General features: G+C 59.4%; 1 protein-coding gene across 2 annotated transcripts in view; it reads right to left on the bottom strand.

Moving 5' to 3' along the window:
• Nucleotides 1-20949, bottom strand: part of COL5A1 (collagen type V alpha 1 chain) — a 151232-nt gene extending 130283 nt beyond the window's left edge. For both annotated transcript variants that reach the window (XM_032418758.1, XM_032418760.1), the window contains exon 1: nt 20835-20949. In XM_032418758.1, the coding sequence (XP_032274649.1) occupies nt 20835-20949 (115 nt within the window). The remainder of the gene's footprint in view (nt 1-20834) is intronic.
• Between the last annotated feature and the right edge of the window lie 2171 nt (nt 20950-23120).

The following is a 23120-nucleotide window of genomic DNA, read 5'->3' as shown; positions in this document are numbered from 1 at the left end:
GCCCCGCTCTATTACACGGGCCCACCTGGGGTTGGTACCTGGGGATAATGCCGCCCAGGGCACAGTAGCTCCAGCAACAAGCATCTGCTGTTGGCTGGAATGACATCTGCAATAAAAGGGCTTTAAAACATTCCTGTGTTCTGATGCCGTGAGTCAGCGTCTAGGAATCCACCCCGAGGAAATAATGAGAGGCAGAAAGGATTTACCAGAAAGATGTTCATCCAGGTGTTATTTATAACAGCAAACAATTGGAAACAAGACAAGTCCAACTCAAGGGGAGCAGAGAGGTAAACTCCAGTGCAAGCATACAGTGAATGACCAGTGGCCATGGGGATATTTACAGTTAGTAATGACATGGGAAGTGTCTGTGACCAAGGGTGCAAAGCTGTTTCTACCTGCGCTCAGCCAGGGAAAGGGGAAAGCGTGAGGGCAGTGCTACTAAATGCTTGTGTCCCCCCAAATTCCTATGGTGGCTCCAGAGAGCACCCTCGCCCCTTCCACCACATGAGGACACAGCAAGAAGGCAAAGGCTATGAACCGGAAGAAGCATCCTCCCCCAACCATGCTGGCTCTTGACCTTGGACTTCCCAGGATCCAGAACCATGAGAACTAAACTTCTGTGGGTTATAAGCCACCCAGTCTGTGGTATTTTGTTATAGCAGCCTGAACAGACTAAGACAGACTAGAAAAGAAAAAGGCAGTTTTATATTTCCCAAATTTGCTGTGATAAGTATGCTTTACTTTTATAGTCAAGAAAAGTTAACAAAGGTATTTGGGGAATTAGTAGAATTTCTGAATCTACAAACAGACATCCTGAAACATGGACTCTCTACCTCCCTGTTCCCTAGACAGCGTTTCTCTGACATTTTACCATCAGCCACACGGCTTTCCCCGTCCTTGTCCCGTCTCTGCTGAGAGCCCGTTTACCTCCCACTTCCCCAGCCAGACCAGGGGCTAGGCCATGGGCCCCCCTCCTCGGTGAAATCCTGAGGCACGGTCAGCACCTCATTATTACCCTGGCCGCACTGTGTGCCGCGGCTGCAGCCGCAAATATCCTGTCTCTCAGTTCAAGCCAACACACACAGCCTGAGAATCTGGTTGTGCCTGGTCCTTTGCTAAGTAAGCACTCAGAAGCTGAAGTGAGTCAGCCTTTCCTCCCCCTCAAGGAGCCCCAGTGTGAGTGTGGAAGTCTGCAGGGTCATACCACCCTGACACTAAAGTGGAACATGGTGTGGTGGAGGGAGCAGCCCAACATCATGACGGAAGAAGGGATGGGGGTGGGGGGTGGATTCATGGCCTGGATCAGTGGGTGGATAGACGGATTTGTGGTCTGGATGGGTGGGTAGGTGGTGGAATGGTTGATAGCCTGGATGGATGGGTGGGTGGAGGAATGGGTTGATGGTCTGGATGGATGGGTTGAGTGATGGAATGGGTTGATGGTCTGGATGGATGGGTTGAGTGATGGAATGGGTTGATGGTCTGGATGGATGTGTGGGTGGTGGAATGGGTTTAGGGTCTGGATGGGTGGGTGGGGGGTGGAATGGTTTGATGATCTGGATAGGTGGGTGGGTGGAGGAATGGGTTGATGGTCTGGGTGGGTGGGTGGGTGGTGGAATGGGTTGATGGTCTGAATGGATGGGTGGGTGGAAGAATCGGTTTAGGGTCTAGATGGGTGGGTGGGTGGTGGAATGGGTTAATGGTCTGGATGGGTGGGTGGGTGGAGGAATGGGTTGATGGTCTGGACGGATGGGTGGGTGGAAGAATCAGTTTAGGGTCTGGTTGGGTGGGTGGGTGGTAGAATAGATTGATGATCTGGATGGGTGGGTAGGTGGAGGAATGGGTTGATGGTCTGGATGGGTGGGTGGGTGGGTGGAGGAATGGGTTGATGGTCTGGATGGGTGGGTGGGTGGAGGAATGGGTTGATGGTCTGGATGGGTGGGTGGGTGGAGGAATGTGTTGATGGTCTGGATGGATGAGTGAGTGGTGGAATGGGTTTAGGGTCTGGATGGATGGGTGGGTGGCAGAATGTTGATGGTCTGGATGGATGTGTGAATGGTGGAATGGGTTCAGGGTCTGGATGGATAGGGGGATGAGTGGGTGGGTTAATGGCATGGATGAGTAGGTGGATGGACGGGTGTGTGGGTACACTGGGTGGGTGGATGTGCAGATGGATGAATGGGTGGATAAAGACAGCAATACACCTTTGCCTATGTAAACTGAATATAGGCACCAAAGCTTCATCTCTTGACGCTCCCTCTTCTGCCACTCTGTTCATGCCATTCTCCAGTCACGCCAGACCCCAGACTCAAGGACCAAGGTCACACAGCATCACGGGACTGCACATCCTGTTTCCCTGCAGCTGGAATCCTCCTGTTGCCCCAACCACCACTCCTGGTGAATCCCCACTCATCTCATAGACCTCAATTTAGACATTGCCACCTCTAGAACGGCGTCCTTAGGCCCCCATGCTGGACCGGTGGCCCTCCTCTGTTCTCACTCTTGGAGTAGCAGATTACACCATGCGAAATGGCTGCTGGACCATTTTGGCCCACAACATGGCACTCTCCCATGGTTCAACCAACAGACCTATCACACACTCCCGTGACGGTCCAGGATGTGGGGCTCAGGGGCAGGGAGCCCATCCATGCTTTAGTGTTGGGCATTTGGAGCCATGAAGAGCCCACGTGCCTGGCACGCCCATAACACTCTCAGACGAGTAAACAAGGGGGGACCTCAGCTCCTTCCCCCCACAGTGCCGTGCTCCACCAGGACAGACCAACCCCCCTGTGAGAATAATAGTGGCTAAGGTTTAGGGGCCAAGATTTACCTCCCAGCAGCGATCTTGTAGAAACAAGACATGAAGGGCCCTAGGGCACAAGCGGGGACGTCAGCTTTTCTAGGGCAGAGGACTCCCTGGTGTCATCTGACACCTGACTCACCAGGGGAGGGACCCTCAAAGCATCATGCCCAGGCTGGCTTTCCAGGAGGTGGGTGAGCAGAGAGCTGGCAAGCGAGACTCCAAGGACCCTTGTGACTTGCAATGTGGAAAGGGGCAAACCTAGTGACAGCAGGTGGCTCTGCTGCTGGACAGCCTCGGAAAGACTGTGCCCTGCCCTGGCCTGGGAGCGCGGGGAGATGATTCAGTGAGTGACCACCCAGCCAGGACGGTGCTCACGGGGTCGGAGGTCAAGGGCCACACCCACCACCACACCACCACATGCTGAGCTCCAACACGATCGCACAGAACCTTTCCCATGTCAAAGCTGTCATGTCCACGGCCCTCTGGTTTTTTCCTGCTGACCCGTGAGGGGCCCCCCAACCCGCGTCTGCAGGATGGTCTGGGGGCAGGTGCCATTCACAGCTTGAGCGCTGCCACCTGCGCAGAAGGTACGATGCACGAGCCTTCAGCCCCCAGGTGGGCATACAACAGGCGAGGCGCCACCCACCGTGGTGTGCCATGCTGGGGAAGCCACAGGGCCGGCTGAATCCCAGACCCCGTGCTCAGCTGCGCCGTGCTGGGCAATTCCTTCGTGTTTACCAAATGAATGCATCATCAGCACCTCCCTCAGAGGGTTAAAACCGACAACGTCTATGGACTCTGCCCCCAACTTGCTGTGTGACTCTAGTGAAGTATGGACCAGCCTCAGTTTCCCCACCTGCACAATGCGTGGATGGGGGTCATGGAGGACAACTTCGGCTCTGTGAGCACGTGTGCCTACCGTCAGAAGATCACTATTATATGCACAGTCGTCTGCTCGGTCCCTTCCTGAATAGCTTGTTTCTTTCCTTTTTTTTAACCACAGACTTTTTTCATTGACTAAGGCATTCCAGCCCAAAGCAGCTGCCTGCCAGCAGGAAAGCCCGAGGCTCCCCGAGCAGCCAGCCCGCACCTCCCTGTCGCGCCTCTCGGTCAGCGACACACTGCCCACTTCGCAGCCACCCACGTGCTCCTGCAAGCCCGCCGGTCGCCCACCTCACAGGATGCCGCGCACCCAGCCGCCCACTCGGGCAAACACCACCAGTCCCAACGCTCGTGTGGGCATCCTCATCACCTACGCGTACACAAGCCGAGATGTGTGTGATTTTCCTTTTCATAGAGATGAGCTCACACCACGGGAAGCATTCTTCACCTGCTTCCCTTTATTAACGTATCGGGGAGACCAATCCCTTTCAGGAAACGCAAAGCCAAGAAAGCCCCTTTCTCTTAGTTGCTGCAGAACGTTCTTATCCGATGGCTCTGATGACGGGACCGGGTCACTTCCATCATTTGCTCTTCCAGACGGTGCTGCCCAGCCCTACAGGTGTCCGCACACACGTGTGTGCGTTCCGTTAGGGCAAATTCCAAGACCCGGCTGAGCGGCCAGGTCCAAGAGCACGTGCATTTTAATGTTTGAATATTTGGAGAGAGATTGCCTCTGCCTGTCATCGAGGGGCTACCTAGGAGAACACCCACTGCCCCTCACTGCCTGGAGGCAACAATGCGTGTTGTCGGTGTTCGGTCTTTGCTCACCTGGCCAGGTGGGGGGAGGGGGTGTCTCCCTGGGCTTTCACCTGTGTTCCTTTCCAGGGAGTAAGCCTCCTCTCATGCATTTAAAACTGTCTATATTTTGTTTCCTAAGAACAATGCACGTCTTCTGTCCATTTCGGGGGGAGGGTGGGGGGAGTGTGGTTCCTGGCCTTTTCTTACTGATTTACAGGAGTTTTAAATATTACAGCTTATCAATCCCTTCTCTGTGATCCATATTCATATTCCTTTTCTTTTTATGCTTGTTGGTTGTTTTTGGTTTTGCTTTGGCCTGAGAAAAACTCTTTGACTTTTGTGGAGTAAAACTTCTTTTTCTTTTCTAACTTCTGGGGTTTCTGTCGTACTGGGAACGGCCTCCCCACCCCCAGGTTGTGACACGCAGTCTCCCACGATTTCTTCTGGTAGCTCTATGGTTTCATTTGCGAAGTTCTCATCTTTGATCCATCTGGAAAGCATTTTGGTGCAGGAGGAAGGCAGGGTCTAGCTTCTCTTTCCCAGATGGTGTCTTCGCTCTCCCAGCCCATTTCAGTGACTAATCCTTTCTTTCCCAGCCAACGTGAATGCTGCCTTTATCAAACCCTGAATTCCTATGGGTGCTGCGCCGCAAAGGCCACAAAGCACAGGCTGCCCAGCCCCCCCAGGGGCGGGGGAGGGGCTCTGCTGGCCCGGCCCCCCTCAGCCCACATGGGGTGGGGGCGGGGCTCTGCTGGCCCAGCCCCCTCACAGCCCACGTGGGGCGGGGGCGGGGCTCTGCTGGCCCGGCCCCCTCACAGCCCACGTGGGGCGGGGGCGGGGCTCTGCTGGCCCGGCCCCCTCACAACCCACGTGGGGCGGGGGAGGGAGGGGCTCTGCTGGCCCGGCCCCCCTCACTGGCCCAGCCCCCAGGGCATGCTCCTCCCCCCTGCCCCCCCCCCACAGGGCAGCCCGAGAGAGGACACCCCAGTGTCTGAGATGGAAGCAGCTCAGGCAAAATCCGAGGCATGCATGCCTCAGGAATGCCCGGGCACTTACAATATCAAAAATGGAAATGACCCAACTTCCAATCACAGGAGACACTAGAAGTGAGTCAGGCTTTCTACAGCAGTCATGACGAAGAACAGCATGCTGTCCTTATAAAGCGAAGGGAGAAAGTGCAGAGGAGCTGTGCTGGCACCCCACGGCCGCCCCCTTCAGGGAGAGGACACTGGGTGGGGGCGAGGCCTCCCCGCTGCGTGGACTGCACCCTCATTTCCAGGCCAGTCACCATGTGCTTCCCTCCGTCCCTTACTCTTCGTGCTCAGACCCAGTGGAGTTTGAGTTTGGGGGTTATGGGTGATTTTTATTGTCTTCTCTATACTTTCTGTGTTTTCCAAAATGACTATAATGAAAAATGTATCCTTTTTCATTAAAAAACATACATAATTACATTAAAAAAATAAAAAAATAAAAAAAATAAAAAACATACATAATTACAGAAAGAAGAGGAGAGGGGGAAGACCTTTAAGAGACGCGCACCCCTCCCCACCCGGCCTGGTGGGGGCTCCCCCACACCTCCTGGCCCCGCCTCTCCTCTGGGCATCTGCACATGTCCCCTGGACGCCCTGGGCAGCACGAGCTCACCCCCAAGTCCCGACTCTGGGCAAACCAGCAGCCTGGCCCCAACATGCCCTCAGAGCCACTGTGCGCAAACCCAGGAGGGCTGGGGAAGGACGTGGAGGGGGACACGGAGCCAGGCGGATCAGGGGCCAGCCTGGTCCTGGCCCAGCCCAGTCCACCAGCGGGGGTCCCCAACTGACTTCTGACCCCCTGTGTCCCCAGCACCCCACAGGCACTGTCCTTCCTCTCCTGGGGTGTCAGGACAGGGCAGCACAAGGGAGGCAAGCCAGGGGTCACCGTGCACTGACCCACGGGACTGGGAGCCCAGGTCCACCCCCTCCCCCCCAGGGCCAGGCCGTGTGCCCTTCAAGGGGCGCTGTGTCCAATCCACAGTGCACAGACCGAGGTGCTCAGTAAACGCCGACCTGCATTTTAGGAAGGGCTTGTCTTCAGCCCCCCGCCCTGGGCAGAGCTGTGCACAGTGCCTTCAACGCTGAGGCACACAGCCCTCACTCACAGCCCCGGAGCTCGGTTACACACTTGGACACAGAGGTCGTGGCCCAGCAGAGACGTGATTAATGCCAGATCCAGGGAACCATGTCTGAGCCAGAAGGTTCTGTGAGAGTCATCTCTCGCCCATCCAAATGGGCAGCTGCCACAGTGCCCCCTCCTTCGAGCGCTGTGACAGCCGAGGCCGGGACCGCGGCACCAAAAGGACGTGAGGGCCCTGGGGCCACGGGACATGAGGGTGGAGAGGGACTCCTGGAAGCTCTTCCAGCCCGACCGCTCTCCCCCTTGGTGCTCACTCCCCCCACCCCGTCCCAGGGCCCATGGAAGGGGCGCATCCCCGGGGGGCCCTGGGCACACAGCATTGTGCACCGAGCCAGTCTGGGGAGGGCGCTGAGAGGGAGCTAAGCCTGCACAGCTGGGCCTGGCTGGGCGGACACAGCAGCCCAGAGTTTCGCCAGGCACTGGGAAGCCACAGTGGGGAGGAAGGGGCAGCAAGAGGGAGAGCCAGCATGAGTCGTCCGAGAAAAATGTGCGTGCCTTGAGCCTGACATACCCCAGAGATGGGCTGCCCAGAACAGCACGGTGTCTCGGCCGTTCTGGGGAGCAGTTACTCACTGGCTGTTTATACTGCTGCAGAAATCAGATCAGGAAATATTTTAATAAGGGACTGGAAAAACACCAGACTACCCCTCTTCGGAGGATTTTCGTTTTTATTTTCTTGCCAAGATATTGACCAGGTTTCAATGTTTATGGAGAAAGGCTCATTGCCTGGAGCCCAGTGCTTTTGTTGGGGCTTAAATGCAGCACGGGGAGGGCTGGAGCAGGAGAGCCGAGAGCTGGACCCAGAGGAGCCAGCCCAGGCTCTGCAGAAGTAGCCGCCCGGGGGAGGTGGTTTGGAGCGCCGCGCCCGTGATCCTGGGCTGCACGTGCGGGGTAGGGAAGCAGGAGGTGGTACCCTTACGGCGACAGGAGCGACCCCATCACCCACCTAGAAGGCCCACAGAACAGAAGCGGTGCGAGGTACGTGCCCAGAAGAGAAGAAGTGGTCTGGAGAAGGGCAGGCAGAGCTGACAGCATGTAAGGAATTCCAAAACAGGGCTGACAGGGTTTCTGGAAGTTATTTACTGGGAATTAAAGGAGTCTGAGGTGAACAGGGCTGGAGAGGGTCATCTGGAGAGATGGCAGCTAAGGGGCCGGGTGACAGCTGGGAGATTATCCAGAAGACAAAGCAGGAGGGGGTTCGGCAGGAGGAGGTGGTCTGGAGTGCTCAGAGCCATGTTCAAATCTCAGGTCTGCTCCTTGTTAGCTGAGTCGCCAGACCCATCCCCCCAGTGCCGACCCCCCGGGGTTGTTGGCTGAAGCAAGCAATGCTGAGCGTACAGCCCTCGGCACACAGGACGCATTCGGGGCACCAGCCAGCTCTGTGCTCCCGGGACGGTGCTCACGCCTGCGCACCCACACACGCACACGCCCTGCCACAAACTGGTCATCTGCTGGGGGCGACCTCAAGAGACCTGGGATGGTCGGACTGCTGCGTGAAGCATGGTGGCGCTGGCCGAGCGCAGATGGATGTCTCTGTGGGACGAGCCTGCGGAGACCCCGATCCAGCGCCCAGAGGAGGTGTTCTTCCACACCTGCATGACCGAATCCCAAATCCTCCGCCTCCTCTCTCCCCTAGCCCCTGCAGGGTATCGCACCCCACATCCCCGCCTCTGCCATCCAGCACGGTCCCCTCCTCCCCCAGAACAGCCCAGGTCCCTTCACGCCTGCCCACCGTCCTCGGAACGCCAGCTCACAACACATCAGCCAACACCCTGAGTCTGTGACGGGCTCTGCGTTCAAGGCCACAAGCACACGGAGCCCCTCCTCTGCCACACGCACTGCGCGAGGCCACCAGGTCCAGACACCCCGCCTGCTTTCCCCGCTCTACACCGAGCCTCCTGAAACTGTCAGCACCGACCTGTGAGGGCGGCATCCTCAGCGCCATTGTGCACGTGGAGAAACTGAGGCACAGAGGATCGAGGGCACACCAGGAGAGGGGCAGCACCAGCCACCCCAGCCCCGCCTGGGTCTCCGCGTGTCGAGCAGGGACTCTGGGTGAACCACCCCCATACTTGGCCTTGAAGTTTGGGTCTTCATGGCACTGGCCGTGAACATGGGCCTTGCTCCCCCACCGCCTGCCCTGTGGACTTCTCCGCCTCCAGACGTGGCCCCCCACGAGACCTGCCCGGGACCACATGCACACTGTACGCCCAACTCCCTTGGTTTCAAATAAATTGAGATTCCCTGAACTTTTCCAAGTCAAAGCCATCTGGCCGGCGCATGCGGGATGGGTGTGCTACCCAAGCAGCAAAGTTTCTGAGGGATTGAACAATTCTCTAGGACTCATGACCCATCTGAAGAGAACCCAGTTGATCCTGGTCCTTGGCAAGCCTGCACACTCTCCCTGGCTTTTTGGATCCATCCTAGGCAATGTGCTAGTAAGATAAAGGGCGGGCTCAGCAATCAGGCCTTGGGGCATTGGCTCTCCGGGGCTTTTTAGTTTCCTTTACTGAAATGTTGATAGTTTAAAGATGTGGGTCAGGTCCTTGCTCAGCTTCCCCAGCCAAGGAGAGGCCGCGGCTAGGCCGCACCAGCTTAACTCTTAGGACATCGGAGGGGCTGCTCGACGCCCCACACGGCCCTCAGAGGGAAGACTGCTTGAGGCGAGCCCACCCTTATCTTTGACAACATTTGGCTTACTGGCACAGACGCCCACACTCCTCTTTCATCATGTGTCGGCTGATAGGAAGCAGGCAAGACCTACCTGGCTATAATCCTCTCCCCGTTCTTTCCTTCCCACTGACGTGGAAAAATTGACTCAGACCGGGGCAGTTCACCCCCTCCTACAAACACTCTCCCCGGGGCCCAACACAGGGCCATCCAGGAGGTATGGGGAGGACGTCGGGGGCCCAGGACCCAGTTCCTCCTGAACGCACCAGGGCCTGGGGAGACAGATGACAGGCAGAGAGGTCATCCGCGGTGGCCACCAGGCTTCCCCAATGTCCCCCCGCCAGTCCCCTGCTGCAGGGATGAAGGTCCTGGAGAGGAAGGAGGCAGCCAAGTCCCACCTCCCCCACCATGAAGTCTGCCCTCTGAACTCTGCCTCCTCACGCTGGGGCCTGTTCCCAAGAGGCTGCACAAAATCAGATTCCCATAACGGAGACCTATTTTAGAGGCCACGACTCTGCCACTTACTAGTGGCCGGGCTTCTGTGGGCCTCAGTCTTCTGGCCTGTAGAATGGAGGTGAGACCTTTCACCTTGGAAGGATGTCATCCCGACAAAACGGCGCACAAAAGGAAGAAAAGTCGTAGAGAATCTCACTCTTTACCTTCAGAGAAACTTCGCAAGCAAGCGCACCTCCCTCCTGCTGCGCTTACGTCCGTTCACCAGGAGAGGCCTGTGGGGTGCTGAGAATCCCCCCCGGCCCAGAGCCTGACTGCCCCCCAGCGGACCTGCGGCCCAAAGAAACGGGGGGGCAGGCCCGAGAACCTAGAGACCAGTCAAGCCAAACAGCCTGTCCCCATGTCCCCAGCCCTCTCAGGGGAGAAGAACCCCCCACTGTGTGCCTTCCAGCCTCTGGACAACAGCATCCCAGGGCCAGGCTGCTGTTTGTAATGGGACAGGCCCAGGAAGGGGAGGTGGGAGCCTGTCCCCACGGAGGGGCCCAGGGCGCTGCAGGGAGGGTCAGGACGGGCTGATTCGGAGCTGGGGGGCCCCACTCGGTCCTGGCCTGCACTGCCCCCAGCAGGCTCCTCTCCCCAGGCAGGTCCTGGTGGCACGGACACAATGGGAAGCCGTGAAGTGAGGAAAATGGGGAGTGTCTCCACTTTGAAGCAGCGTTCACTATATTTCTGGTGAGCAAGGAAGCTTTGAGAAGTTGGAAAGCCCTTATAAAGGTGGTTTGTGGCAAGCAGGGCTCTGGAGGCTGGGTTCTGGCACTTTCCACCCCGGGTGCCGTCAGCCACCAGAGGGGCCCGGCAAACAGCGGCCATCAAACCTGCCCGGGACAGAAGGAACCCTGGGACACACCTGAGATCCTCCAGGTTGCGAGTCCCAGGACGAATCTGCCAGGTTCGCACACCATCCCCCCGATGGTAGAGATCCAAGACCACGGGGTTCCCCTCCCAGCCACAGGACAGCAGGCAACAAAGCCTGCCCCAGGGGTCTGGCCCCCCCACTTCTCAGCAGCCTTGGACCCCAGGAAGCCCCAAGCCCTCCAGTTCTGAGTGGGTTCATCAGCAAAACCACCCCAAGGCCAGAGGGCAGACCACTGACTCCCAGTAAGACATCCAGTTCCTTCCCCAGGAGCCTGGGCCTGTCTGCTGTCGGGCCCCCCCCCCACCGAAGTAGCTCCCCCATATCCAGTGCAGAAGCTTGCACAGCAGAGCCCCCCAGGGAGTATTATCTGTCAAATGCACCCCGACCCCTCCTGGATTCGCCCCTCCATCACTAGCTGGACCGTCTGCACTAACTGGTCAGCTGCCTCTCTGGTCCAGCTGAGCCCTGAACTCGCACGCAGAAGCTTTGTCCCCACTTTCCCCCGATGACTGACTCGTGGCTCCCTGAGCTCTGCCAGGGCACAAAATAGCAACAGCGATATACAGTATTATTACGACATGCTAGTAACTACAGGGACAACCCTGAGCACAGACGTTACTGGTACTGATGTGAGTCTGTCTGCCCTGCTGCCCCGAATGCAGGAGGTAGGACACCCCGCGAAGGGCTCTGTATCCACACACAGGGCACCAGCGCGAATCCCCCAGCCGCCTTTCTGCGTGCTGCCATTGCCTGTGGTTTGGAGATACGCTGACTCGGATCAGAGAGGACCAGTAAAGCACCAGAGGTCACACAGCCAGGGTCCACACCCTGCTCTCTTGGCCTCCGAAGCCGCTGTCCTCTTCCCTGTGTGCTGACTCATCAGTGCTTCCCACCCTCATCTTCTGAACTTCCCTTTCAAAAGTCAAAGGAGTGGTGGGCTGCAGGAGGGACGGGGTCCGGCCCCGGGCTCCACCTCCTGCTCTCGTCCTCAGGGGTCCCCGGCTGAGCCCACTCAGAGCCCCACCTCACAGGAAACCGGACTTGCTCACCCACCTCCTTTGCTCCCAGTCAACCCCAGAAAACACCAGGCAACCAGGCCAGGGCCCCAGACCCAGGGAGCTCCAGCCTTCTGCAAAATGCTGGCAAAGCTGCTGTCTCGGGACCAGCCCTTGGGGCCGGGACATCCCTGAGGGGTGGGGGAAGCCTGCTCCAGATGAGGTGACTGCACATGCAGCTGGCTGGGGCCTCTGGTCTCCCTGCGGTCCTCAGCCACAGCCTTCAGGCCGAGCCACGCCTGGCCGCACACCGTCCTCAGCTCTTTGGCCCCAGCAGCCTGAGTGCCCCGGGGACACAGAGCTACGCATGAACAGCACACCCAGTGTCCTGTCTCAGGAGTATCCCATCAGGGCCTGGAGCAGGTGGGAGCCCAAGGCTGCCCCATAAACCTGGCCCACATCTTTCTTGGTCTAAAGGGGACACAGAAGGGTGCTGCCTTCTCTCCTGTGGCACCTTAGCAAGTCCCAAGCGGCTCAGCGCCGAGGCCTGAATGAGTTCCCCCCCTATCTACCTACATGGAGGCCCCATACTCGTCCTGCACTGGACACGCCACAGTCATGACTGTGAGAGCCAGCGCTGTGACGGTCCTTAGGCACATCCTGTGCGAGTTCCTCCAGTCCTTCCAGCAGGCTTCTGAGACAGGCACTGTCTCTATGCCCATTTCACAGATGGGGAAACTGAGACACAAAGAGGTGCTCCTCGGTGTGGAGCCCAGGCACTCGGCAGAGGCAAGATGCAGGCGCCCTGCCCTCCCAGCTCCCAGGGGAGCTAGGAGCCTGGCAATGTGCGGCGCTACAGCTCTCTGGCCCAGGACGCTGAACTCTGAGCTCATCTCTGGGTCCCTCAGATGGGGAAGCTCATCCTCCCTCCCACACAGACACGGTCCAGAGAGGGAAGGACTCGTGCTGAATGTGCTGGGCAGAGTCTCCAGCTGATTGTGACCAGACATCAGGGGTCAGTGGCACAGTCCCCGGGTGGAGGGGAGTGGGTAGGGCTGGATGGCATGAGGTTAGCTGTGGGCAGACACTGGGTGACCCCACATGCATTGTGGGGAGTTGCTGTGCTACCTTTGAAATTTCCCCTGATCACTGCTTCTTGAAGGTGAGGCCACCCCGAAGAAAGTAGGGCAGACACAGGGATGGGGAGCCCCTGCCTCCCCCTTTTCCTTCCTGGCCCTTCTCCCCTCGTAGGTGCCCCCCCACCACCACCATTCATGCTGAAACCTGCAGCTTACCTGTTCAGGGGAGGGAGGATGACCCTGAGAGAGCCCCGGCCTCCCCCACACCCTCCCGCTCTGGGCTAACTCCAGCTCCTTCCCGGGGCTCGCTGCTTGTGCCCCCCATGCCGGCCCCACCACACCGGGTGCCCAGGAGGCCCCACAGGTTCCCCGCGTTCAGGGAAATGTAGCCACTGTCCAAGCAGTAATTTCTGAGCTAAAGGGTCCTTATCTAAACTATGAACCTGAATAACAAACTAATTCCCTAGAAAATAATTCCATTTGGAAATCCTGTTGCTGATCTTCCATCCTAGAAAGGGCTGGCCACTCCTGCCCTCTGGTGCGAGCATTTTCAGTCTGAGAGGCACTGGAAGACACCGTCCCTCCCTCCTCTGCATAAAACCAGCTGGGACGCGTTACTGTCTCCTCAGAAGGACAGCAGTGTCTCCTCGGGGCGCTGGTACCAGAGACCACCTCCTCCGCCTCCCTCCCCAGGAGCAAGCTGCAGCTCCCCCCAGCACTGCACGCTGTCTCCAGAGAACAAGGAACAGGGAAAAGCAAGGAAGAAACCCTGCAGGAAAGAGGTCCCAGTCACTTCTCCCCGCAGACCTGGAGGATGTGAGAGGTGAGGCTCAGGCTTCCTGCAACCCAACCGAGCTCCGGGGCTGAGAGGCGGCCCTTCCTTGTCCGCATCTCACTGCACGGCCCCTGTGCAGGGCTCTGGGCTCCCGGCTCTCCCCACGCCCAGCTCCAGGAACCCACCCAGCTGACCCGGGGCCCGCTGGGTGCACAGCCGCCTGGCTGTCCTCCCCAAGAGGGCCTTGACGTTCAGCGAGGCGCAGCGCGGCGGGAAGTGAGCAGCCCAGTATCAGATGAAGGAGACAGGCCAAAGCTCCCAGACTACCCACGGTGGGCAGGACGCGGACCTCGCTCTCCAGCGCAAGGACAGAAACAAAGCCCCACGCTGCCAAGGCCCCCTCGCCTGGCTTGGAGAATGGCAACCCACACCAGCATCTGTGATGGTCCCACACCAGCATGGCTGGAAGGTGCCTCCCCTCTGATTGGCCAGTGCTCCATGGAGCTGGTAGGTGCCTTCCTTCTGATTGGCCAGCGCTCCACGGGGCTGGTAGGTGCCTCCCCTCTGATTGGCCATTGGCACGCCCTACCTGCTGGTGATTGTTCCACTCACTACCTCCCACTTTGTGCTTCACTGGACACAATCACCGGGGCGGGAGTCTGATTCCCCGACTGCCCCAGAAGCTCCCTTGCGGTCGGGACCCTCACCTATTGCTCCCCCGTGCACTTGCCGCCCGGTGCCCGGCACAGATCTGAGTCGCGCTGGAGGTCCCCCAACACTTCGGGCATAAGCGCCACACCTCTCCAGGCAGGGGCCAGCCTCTGTGCGGGTCCCTCTGACCCCTCTACCAGAGGAGCGGCCACCGGAGCTGCCCGCTGCCCCTCTCCGTCACCCGCGGCAGAATGGAAGACGATTGCTTCCCACCTTCCAGTTACATTAAAGCGCTCACTCTCTGTCATGGTGAGATCGCTATTTTTCCAATTCAGGCTCAGAGTTTTAACGTGTAAATCCCTGTGCTGCATGCACACATTCTGACGGCATTTGGGGGCATTCAGTAAAATAATATAGAAGTCATCAGGATTCCTATTGCCAAGGTGCGGGTGGGGAAGCCCAAGCCAGACAGGGCCGTCCTCCAGCCGAAAACAGGGGCTGCAAACAGAAAACAAAGGGACCCTCCAGCTCACGCACAGAGACATTGCAGCGCCGCCTGGAGCTCTGTAGGATAAAATTTTGGAGAATCTGGGTCAGACTGTGGTTCCATTTCTTGAGCCTGAGTCACCAAAGAATGGCGACATTTACTTCTAATGTGGGGTTACGACTTAGGTTGGGGATCTGCCAGAAAACGACTGGGTGAGTCAAAGCTGATGGGCTGGTGCCTCAGATTGTGTGACCCCCGTGACCCACACCACCAGCCACACACACCCACTCACAGCCAACCCTGCATTCGTTCGTCCCATAAATGGCTCTCCAGCCACCTGGGCTGGCACGGGTGCCAACACAGCATCTGAGCGGGCAAAGCCCCCACCAGTGCACCCCCAGCACCAACACGTCCAGCGCACCAGCCATCACTCCCGGTCACGTCTCGGAGGCAGAAGACCAGAGTCCTTGAGGTGGGATGTGGGCAGATCCGTTCCCATCTCTGAACTCCAGTTGCTCCTTGTAAAGTGGGGGTGGCCCGAGGAGGAAAGGGAGCGACCTCCACGCCCAGCCTCAACACCACAGGAGTCCCGGCAAGTGGTCTAATAAACCCACCAGGGGACATTTTCTGGGTCACCACTTCCGTTTCTCCCACGAGGCAGGCGCTAGTGTGACCGTCCACGGGAGAGAGAGGGAGCCGCTCATGCAGCCAGCCAGCGAGCAGGGCCGGGAACTCGGCTCCAGACCCCATACCTGCTGCCTCGGGGTCTGGGAAGGAGAATAGGTGGTAACTGGGCTCACTCTGAGCTCTGCACACATTATCCACTGAACCCCCACAAAGAATCCTGCAGGACTTAGGATCATCACCCCCTCCTTAAAAATAGGGAAACTGAAGCCCGGTGGTGCTAAATGCACAGTTGGTAGGAGTGGAGCCGGGGTATGGCCGCCCTGGGCATCACCCACACGGGGTTCCCCATGCCGTGCCCCCAGCAGGGGTAGGTCTGCCTTCAAGAAGGGCCAAAGCCAGCTCCACCTTCAGGATCTCAGGATCCCCGTGAGCCGAGACAGGCCAGAGATCTTAGAAGGGACATTTGGCAGAGTGTGGACACCAGAGTAGCTTCTATGGGGGAACCCAAATAAGGGGGAACAGAGAGAGTACAGTATCACATCTCCGCCCTCCTGTGAGTAGAAACATCTCGTCAAAGGATCAGTCCCAGCAGGACCCTGATAGCCCTGATGAAGGACCCCCACCTCGTGGTTTCCCAGCAGGCTCCATGCATGGCCACAGTTCATCTCTATGCCTCCCATCCAGCCGGCGGGGGGGGGGGGGGGGGCGCTCATGGTAAGGAGAACAATGTCACCTTGCCCCGGGCCCTTCAAACACAGAAGGGCCTCGGGAAACCATGTAAACACAGGCACACGTACACCCACCTACACACACAGACAAATCTGCACATCATAGGCATGCCCTTGCACCGACAGGTACGCTCAGAAACACAAGTGTGTGCCCGCCCCTCCAAGGGGCTTGTTAAGTGTGTTCACGTATGTTGTCTCATGATCCGTGCAAACGGTCCAGGAGGTGATGAAGAGCACACGAGGGCCCACACTGACCCAGCCTGTGGGTGACAGAGCCCTCCAGGGACGGTGCCTCCTAAGACAGCCACACCTCCCTCTCCTGGGCTGCTTCTGGGATGGCCCGGCGGGGGGGGGGGGGGGGGGGGGGGGGGGGGGGGGCGCGGGTAACACCATGCTCTGTTCCTTTTGCAAAAATACCAGCCTGAAAAGCAGCCATGGCATGTCCTCCCTTACTCAGGGGCTCACTCTACATCAGGCATCCCACACAACCACCCCTCAAAGCAACTCTCCCCATTTTCCAGACAGGAAAGATGAGGCAGGGTGACTGGCCCAGACCAGCCACCCGAGTGGGTCTCAGAAGCACTGACCCCGCAACTGTCCATGCTGCCCTGGGGTTCAGCCACCAGATATCCCTTCCCACTCCTAACTGCCTGTCCCCCAGCACAGGAACCCAAAGTCGTGGCCAGAAGACCCCCACCCCCAGCCAAGGCTGTCAGTTTGTCTGCAGAACTCATCCAACGGCTCTGGTGCACCAGCCTCGCATGCAGGGGCAGAGAGGGTTAAAGAAACCCCCAGGTCTCCATTCATCCCCCCCCACCCCGCAGAGACCCCCTCTGTCTCACTGCAGCCACTTCTGCTGGCACAGCCCTCCCAGGACAAGCGGAGCTGGGGGCGCCCTGCCAACCGAGTTAATGAGGGGCTTTCCAGCCAAGGGAAGCAGCCCCAGAGAACACCGAACACCAGAGCAGAGTTTGGAATGTCCTGCCAAGAAGGAAGGGCAGACAAGGGTAAAGCCAGAGGTGGAGGAGGGCACCTGCTAAGGAAGGGGAAAAAGAGGCAGAAAAGACCAAGTTTCGTATCACCTCCTCCAGGAAGCTTCCCCAGATCTCCCCAATGGGGCCAGCCCTCCCAGACCATGTAAAGTGACACGTGACACTTGGCACAAAAATGAAGAGTGAAACAAACCTGTCTCCCCCCCCCCCAGAAGACTTAGAGTTCCTGCAGTGAGGAGCCCCGCCCCCTTCACCTCTGTCCTCCCATAACCCTCCAGGTCAGCCTGGGTAGAAGGCAAATGCCTCCAGGGTCCAGCCAGGTCTTGAGGATGAGTGAAGGGCCAGCTAAAGAGAAAGACCAGGAGAGTGGAGACTGCAGTCAATCTGGTCCCTCTCAAAGGCATTCCAGTGAAAAAGGAAGGAGGGGGGAGGAAGGAGAGGAAGGGAAGGGGGAGTAGGGGGAGAGAGAGAGGGGGAGGGAGGGAGGAAGGAAGGAAAGAAGGAAGGAAAGAAGGGAGGAAGGAAACGGGGTGGAGGCAGGAAAGAAGGAAGGAAGGGGTGGCAGGAGGAAGAGGAGAGGGAGGGAGGAAGGGGAGGAAGGGAGAGGGAGGGAGGAGAGTGGGAGAGAAGGAGGTAGGAAGGTAGGAAGGAAGGAAGAAGGAAGGGAGGGAGGAAGGAAGGAAGGGGTGGAGGGAGGGAGGAAGGGTGAGGGAGGGAGGAGGGAGAGAGGAAGGAAAGAGGAAGGAAGGAAGGAAGGAAGGAAGGAAGGAAGGAAGGAAGGAAGGAGTGGAGGGAGGGGGGAGCAAAAGCAACAGGGCCCTCACCCTGGGGTCACAGGCGGCAGGACCCTCCCCCGCACTGCTGCTTGGGGCACCAGGGCCCTCCCACGGAGAGCTGATAAATGGAGGTGAAGAGGTATCCCCCCCACTGACCCCCCCAAGTCTGAGGCACTGAGGCGTGGCCATGCCAGAAGCAGAGGTCAGACAGACCCAAAATCTGGGGTTCCTCAGATGTGTCCAGGCAGATGCCAGCACATCCATTACCATGGTTACCAGGTGCCAGGGTCTCCCGGGGGAAGGACCCTGCCTTGCTCCTTAAATGCAACCCCAGGGCTCCAGTGTGGGCTCGACCCCAGTGCCTCAGGGGTGGGGGTGACTCATCCCTGACCTCAGGGGCTCAGCGCTAGTCTGGCCTCTGCTGTCCTGTTATTAAGTGGGGGGCGGGGGTCAGTGGGCATCTGCTCCCCGCCTCCCCTGGGCTCCACCCAACAGTGTCTGCGATCCAGGGAGGAGGCGGGGCCAGACGGCCAGAAGGCAGGGGCGGGGCAGACGGGCATCAGCTGTGCGGGGCTAAGGGCGCGGCCTCGGTGCCTGTCCAGAAATATCTGCAGGGTGGGGTAACGGGGCAGGCTCTGGCCAGCACCCCAGAAACAGCCCCGGAGCGGCATCCCAGGAGAAGGCACTCTGTGCTCCGGCCCCAGGGAAGGCACTCCTGCCCGCGGCCGCTGCCGGCTGGTCACAGCCGCTGGGCAGTGACCGCAGCTCCAGCCCCTCCAGCCACTGAAATCTGGACCAGATGAGGGAGAGGGCTCCGCCGAGCCAAGCGGGCTCCTGAACTCCTCCCACTGACTGTTCTCTTCTGGCGAGGAGGGGAAGGGGGAAGGATGGAAAAGGGTGTCTTTCCAGCCAACTTGATTGAGTCAGAGGAAATTTAACCATTTCATATCTGTCAGGCCCCACAAAACTTGGACAACTCTTCCCACAAAATTATTGCAAGAAGCAGTCACGTGAGCGGAGTCACCCAATGCCAGGCCGAGGAGATGACCTCAATTTCCAAATATTGGGGTCATGTTTCATTTCACATACTCTCCTCCGCCCCTTACAACGTTAACCGGCCCCAAATGCAATCTTACTTTTCATTCCTTCACACACTTGGCCAAGGAGAAGGTAGGAAAAAAGAGCCATGTTCAGAGAAAACTCGGAAAACATCTGGCGAGTCCCAAAATGGAGAGAAGAACAGGCTCCCACCTCCCGCATCTGGGGTGCCCAGCCGCCCCCTCTGGCCCCGTGCGGCCCTGCCCTGGACTTCAAAACCGGCCTCACCCCGGGAGGTGGTGACACGTCTGGGAACCCGCTCAGAAAAGTGACTTCTTCACATGCTTTCTAACTGTCTTTCTGACAAAAGCCAAATGTGCAATTCCTCAGCCCTTCTGCCACGCGTCTGCTTCCAAGGGGCTGCCCTCGCCCTTGCCCTCGCCCTCGGGGAAGAGGGGCTCGGAGAGGGGGCAGGGACCGCAGGGGCAGAGCCCAACACAAAACTGCCAAAGGCATGCTCCCCAGGCAGCACCCAGCCCCAGCTTTTTGGGGTGCAGACTCCCCTGAAGGGTACCCTCCCATGTTCCTGGGGAAAGCCCATCTGAGGAGCAGGACAGGGCTAAGGCCACCATGGGGCCCCCTGACCACATCCCCCAACGGACTGCAGACCACTTTCCTGGAGACCACGACTGTCCTCCACCTTCAACTGATCCCCAGGGACAAACGCAGAGTCAGTTAGCCCAGGATCTTGGGAATGCTGCTGGCAGCCCGGGGATAAGACACCAGGTCCCCAGAGCTAGGCGAGGCACACTTTGTCTCCCCCAGCCCCATGTTGGCTGGACACCCTGACTCCTGCTCATCCCCTTTGGCCCACCACACACCCATCATGCCAGGAAAAAGGGAAAGAGTATCTTAATTGGCAAGCGGAACATGGAAAGTGATTCTTCCCACATGGCTTCAAATTACAAAGTGGAGGAGAGAAGGGGGCGGGCAGTGGAGCCCTTGGGCCAGCTGGTCCAGCTGAGCCCACCGCCCCACCCTGTGCCCCTCACTTTCCCTGACCTCGCACCCGCAGCTCTGAACCTTGTCTTCCTGCCTGTTAATGGGGACTCAGGGGGTTTTCTGGGGCCTCTGATGTCTGAGGCGATGTGAAGACCCATCCCACAGGTAACCACCAAGGTGATGCTTAGAATCCACTGTCCCATCAGGAGGCTGAGTTGGAGGGAGCGGGGAGCTGTAAGACTCCCCATGAGAGAGGGCTCCTTCTAAGTGAGACCTCTGGCAGGAGGAGTACCCCATGTGGGCACCATCTGAGCCACTCAGCCTGACCTCCACCACCATCTCCCGGCTCTGCTCCGCGAACCCCATCTCTGGGAGGCAAACCAAAAAAAAAAAAAAAACAACCTGCCTCCCAGGGGGTCAGGAGGTTTGGGGGTGGGATTAGGAGCAGGGCTGGTCTACCTGCCTCCTGGGCTCCCCAGGATCACGGAACACTTAGTGGCCAGGATTGCAGGACTCCTAGGAAAGCAGAGACCCAGCCTGGAGTGGGCCTGGGGGGCAGGGGGAGAACAGGGCTTGGGGGCTCAAGCTTCTGGGATTTCCCCCCCACCGGTGGCCAGTGTCCTCTCACCCCAGGAGCCCGGCCGGAATTGACGGGCTGTGACTCTAGGGGGCGACCCTTCCCAGTTTTCAGGAGAGGAAGTTCTGCGGCCGGGCGCGAGTGATGTGGGAGAAGCTAAGTTTCGGGACAAAGTTTGCCGGCCTCGTGGACAGCCCCTCTGGCTGTTCCAACGCGAGGTCCTTCCTTGGCGCGCGCGACAGCCCCACCCGGCCGGCCCTTTGGCGCGCGGGGTACCGTGCTGGCGCGTCTCCCTCCCCGGCGCCCAAGGCTGGCAATCGGAGAGACGGCCCGCGCCGTCCCCGAGCCCGGGGACCGCGCCAGGGAGGCCGGCGGGGACCGGGGATGACAGCCGCCCCCGCGCCCGAGCGCCTTACCTGCGCGGCTCAGAGGCGGCGCCCACAGCAGCAGCAGCAGCAGCAGCGGCGGGGACAGCAGCGGGGCGCCCGGGCGCGGCGCGCTGCGCGCTTTCCAGCGGGTGTGGACGTCCATGCCGGCGGGGCGCGGGTCGGGGCGCGCGGGGACGCACGGGGGCGCGGGCCACGGCCCGGGAGGGAGCGGACTCGGCGGGGACCGCGCGCTTTAGGAAGTCATGGGGAGCTGGCGCCGGCGTTCTCTTTGTGGCGGTGGCTCTCGGGCAGGGGGCCGGCTGGCGCGCTCGCCCACGGGCGGGGGGTCGACCTTGGCCCGCGGGGCGGCCGGGACCCCACTCGGCTCGCAGCCCTCGCCTCCTCGCCTCCTCCGACTCCTTCTCGCCGCCTCCTCGCCGCCGCCGCCCCGCGACCCGCTCCCCGTGGGCGCTCCGCTCGAGTGAGGTCCTGCGTCAGCCGCGGGGACGGGGAGTGCCGACCTCGCCTTGGGCGCCCTGCGCTTTTCCCCCCTTTTCCTCCCTCCCTCTCTCCTGGAAGGCACCCGCCGAGGCTGTCGATCCCCCGCGCCCGCAGCAAATCAGAGCGCGGCGCCGCGCTCGGCCGGGCCGGCCCCCGCCTCCCACTGGGCGCCGCGGGCGAGGGGGTGGGGCCAGCGGGCGAGTCGCGGCGAGGAAGGGGCTGGCCCGGGGCCGGCGCGGGCGCGGGCGCGGGGCGGGGGCGGCGCCCGTCTCCCGGCGAGTGCGCGCGGACGCGCCCCGCGGCTCCCCCCCACCCCCGGGCCCCCGACTCTTCCCGCCCGGGTGCCCGCACCTGGCCCACCCCCAGGAGCCACACTGGAGGGACCCCGAGTTTGATCACTTTGGGTTAAAAAAAAACCCCAAAAAACAAGAAGTTGCAGCGCAGCCCAACTTTTTCTTTTACGTGGAGGAGTTCTGAGCTCCTCTTCTGGGTGGAGACTGAACTTCCAATCCAGCCAGATCGGGGCGCCCAAGACTGTGGCCATCTCGTCCACCCGCCCAGAGGACCCGCCCTCCACCTTCCCCCTCACTGCAGATTGGGCATGGGAGCCCAAGTTAGGGTCTGACTTCCCAAGGGTCCCAGAAGGAGCCTGGAGATTGCACATCTGGGATCTTAATCAGGGGAAGTCGGCCAGCAACCCCCCACTCCCCTCCTCACTCCCGCCTAGTCCCTGGTGACCCCTCTACCACCAAAGGAAACCAAAGAAGATGCCCCTTGGGGAGGTGACAGCGGGCAAAGGAGTGAGGAGTCAGGACCTGCTGCCCTGGGGACCGCTGCTGGGTGCCTGCCCTTACATCTTTAGGTCTTGGGGAGGTGCCCCTGGAGCAGCGAGCTGCCCCTTCTATCAGGGCCCCCAGGCCCAGAAAGCCTCCCTTTTGGGAGAGTTGCAGAGCTGGTTCTTAAAAAGAGAAGGGGTGAAGGTGGATCAAAGGACTTGTCCGCCCCCCTGAGCCACCCATCCCCACCCCCTTGAGCAAACAGTTTTCCTGCCTAGGTGCTGGGACAGGGCTGGGGCCCGGGCTCCCTGTCTCCAGTTACATCTCCAGACTGATGGGACACTCCCCAAATGCCTTTAGTCCCCACGGTTCCAGAAACGGGGGAAAGTTAACTTTGCTGGGACGGCCACATGCTGCTTCTTGAGGCCGGTGGCAGGTGGCTGGTGCCAACTTACCGGCTTGACTCCCTGTCTGCCTCATGTGCCCTTCCACGTGCTGACGGAGCATGGAGAGGGCCGCACAGACAGATGGGGAGAGGTGTGAGACACACTAAGTAAAGCAAAATGTCCTTTCTGGTTTTTATAGTTCTTTGTTATTGTTTTGGTTTTTCTTTTTTCTTTTCTTTTTCTTTTTTTTTGCAACCTGTATAAATCATACATATGATCAGTGGAAGTGTGTGTGTGTGAGTTGTGTGCATGCATTTATGTATGAGGGAGGGGTGTGTGTGTGTGTGTGTTGGTTAAGCTAGAGCTGGTCCTTTACTTTTATGCACCTTAATGAGACCTTCCACCTGACACTCCTGAGCCCCTAGCCCCTAGCCCCCAGGCCTGTCTGGACCCTAGAGTGCCCCCCAGCAGTGGGAAGGCCAGCCTCCCTCCTTGACTTGGGGTGCTTACATAGGTCAGTGGCCTGGCTACCAGGAAATAGTACAGATTTGAGGGGGGTGGTTACAGCATTTTCCCCAAGGACACGGGGCACTCCTTCTCAGACACTCAGATGGTCCATCAGGCACCCACCCAGCCTTCCTCTCTGCAATGACAAGAAGGCTTGCACCTCA

Source organism: Phoca vitulina, unplaced genomic scaffold (assembly GCF_004348235.1).
Source record: "Phoca vitulina isolate PV1807 unplaced genomic scaffold, GSC_HSeal_1.0 scaffold21, whole genome shotgun sequence".
Classification (NCBI taxonomy): Eukaryota; Metazoa; Chordata; class Mammalia; order Carnivora; family Phocidae; genus Phoca; species Phoca vitulina.
The sequence above is the reverse complement of the archived record's forward strand: the minus strand, read 5'-3'. Positions and strand labels throughout refer to the sequence as shown.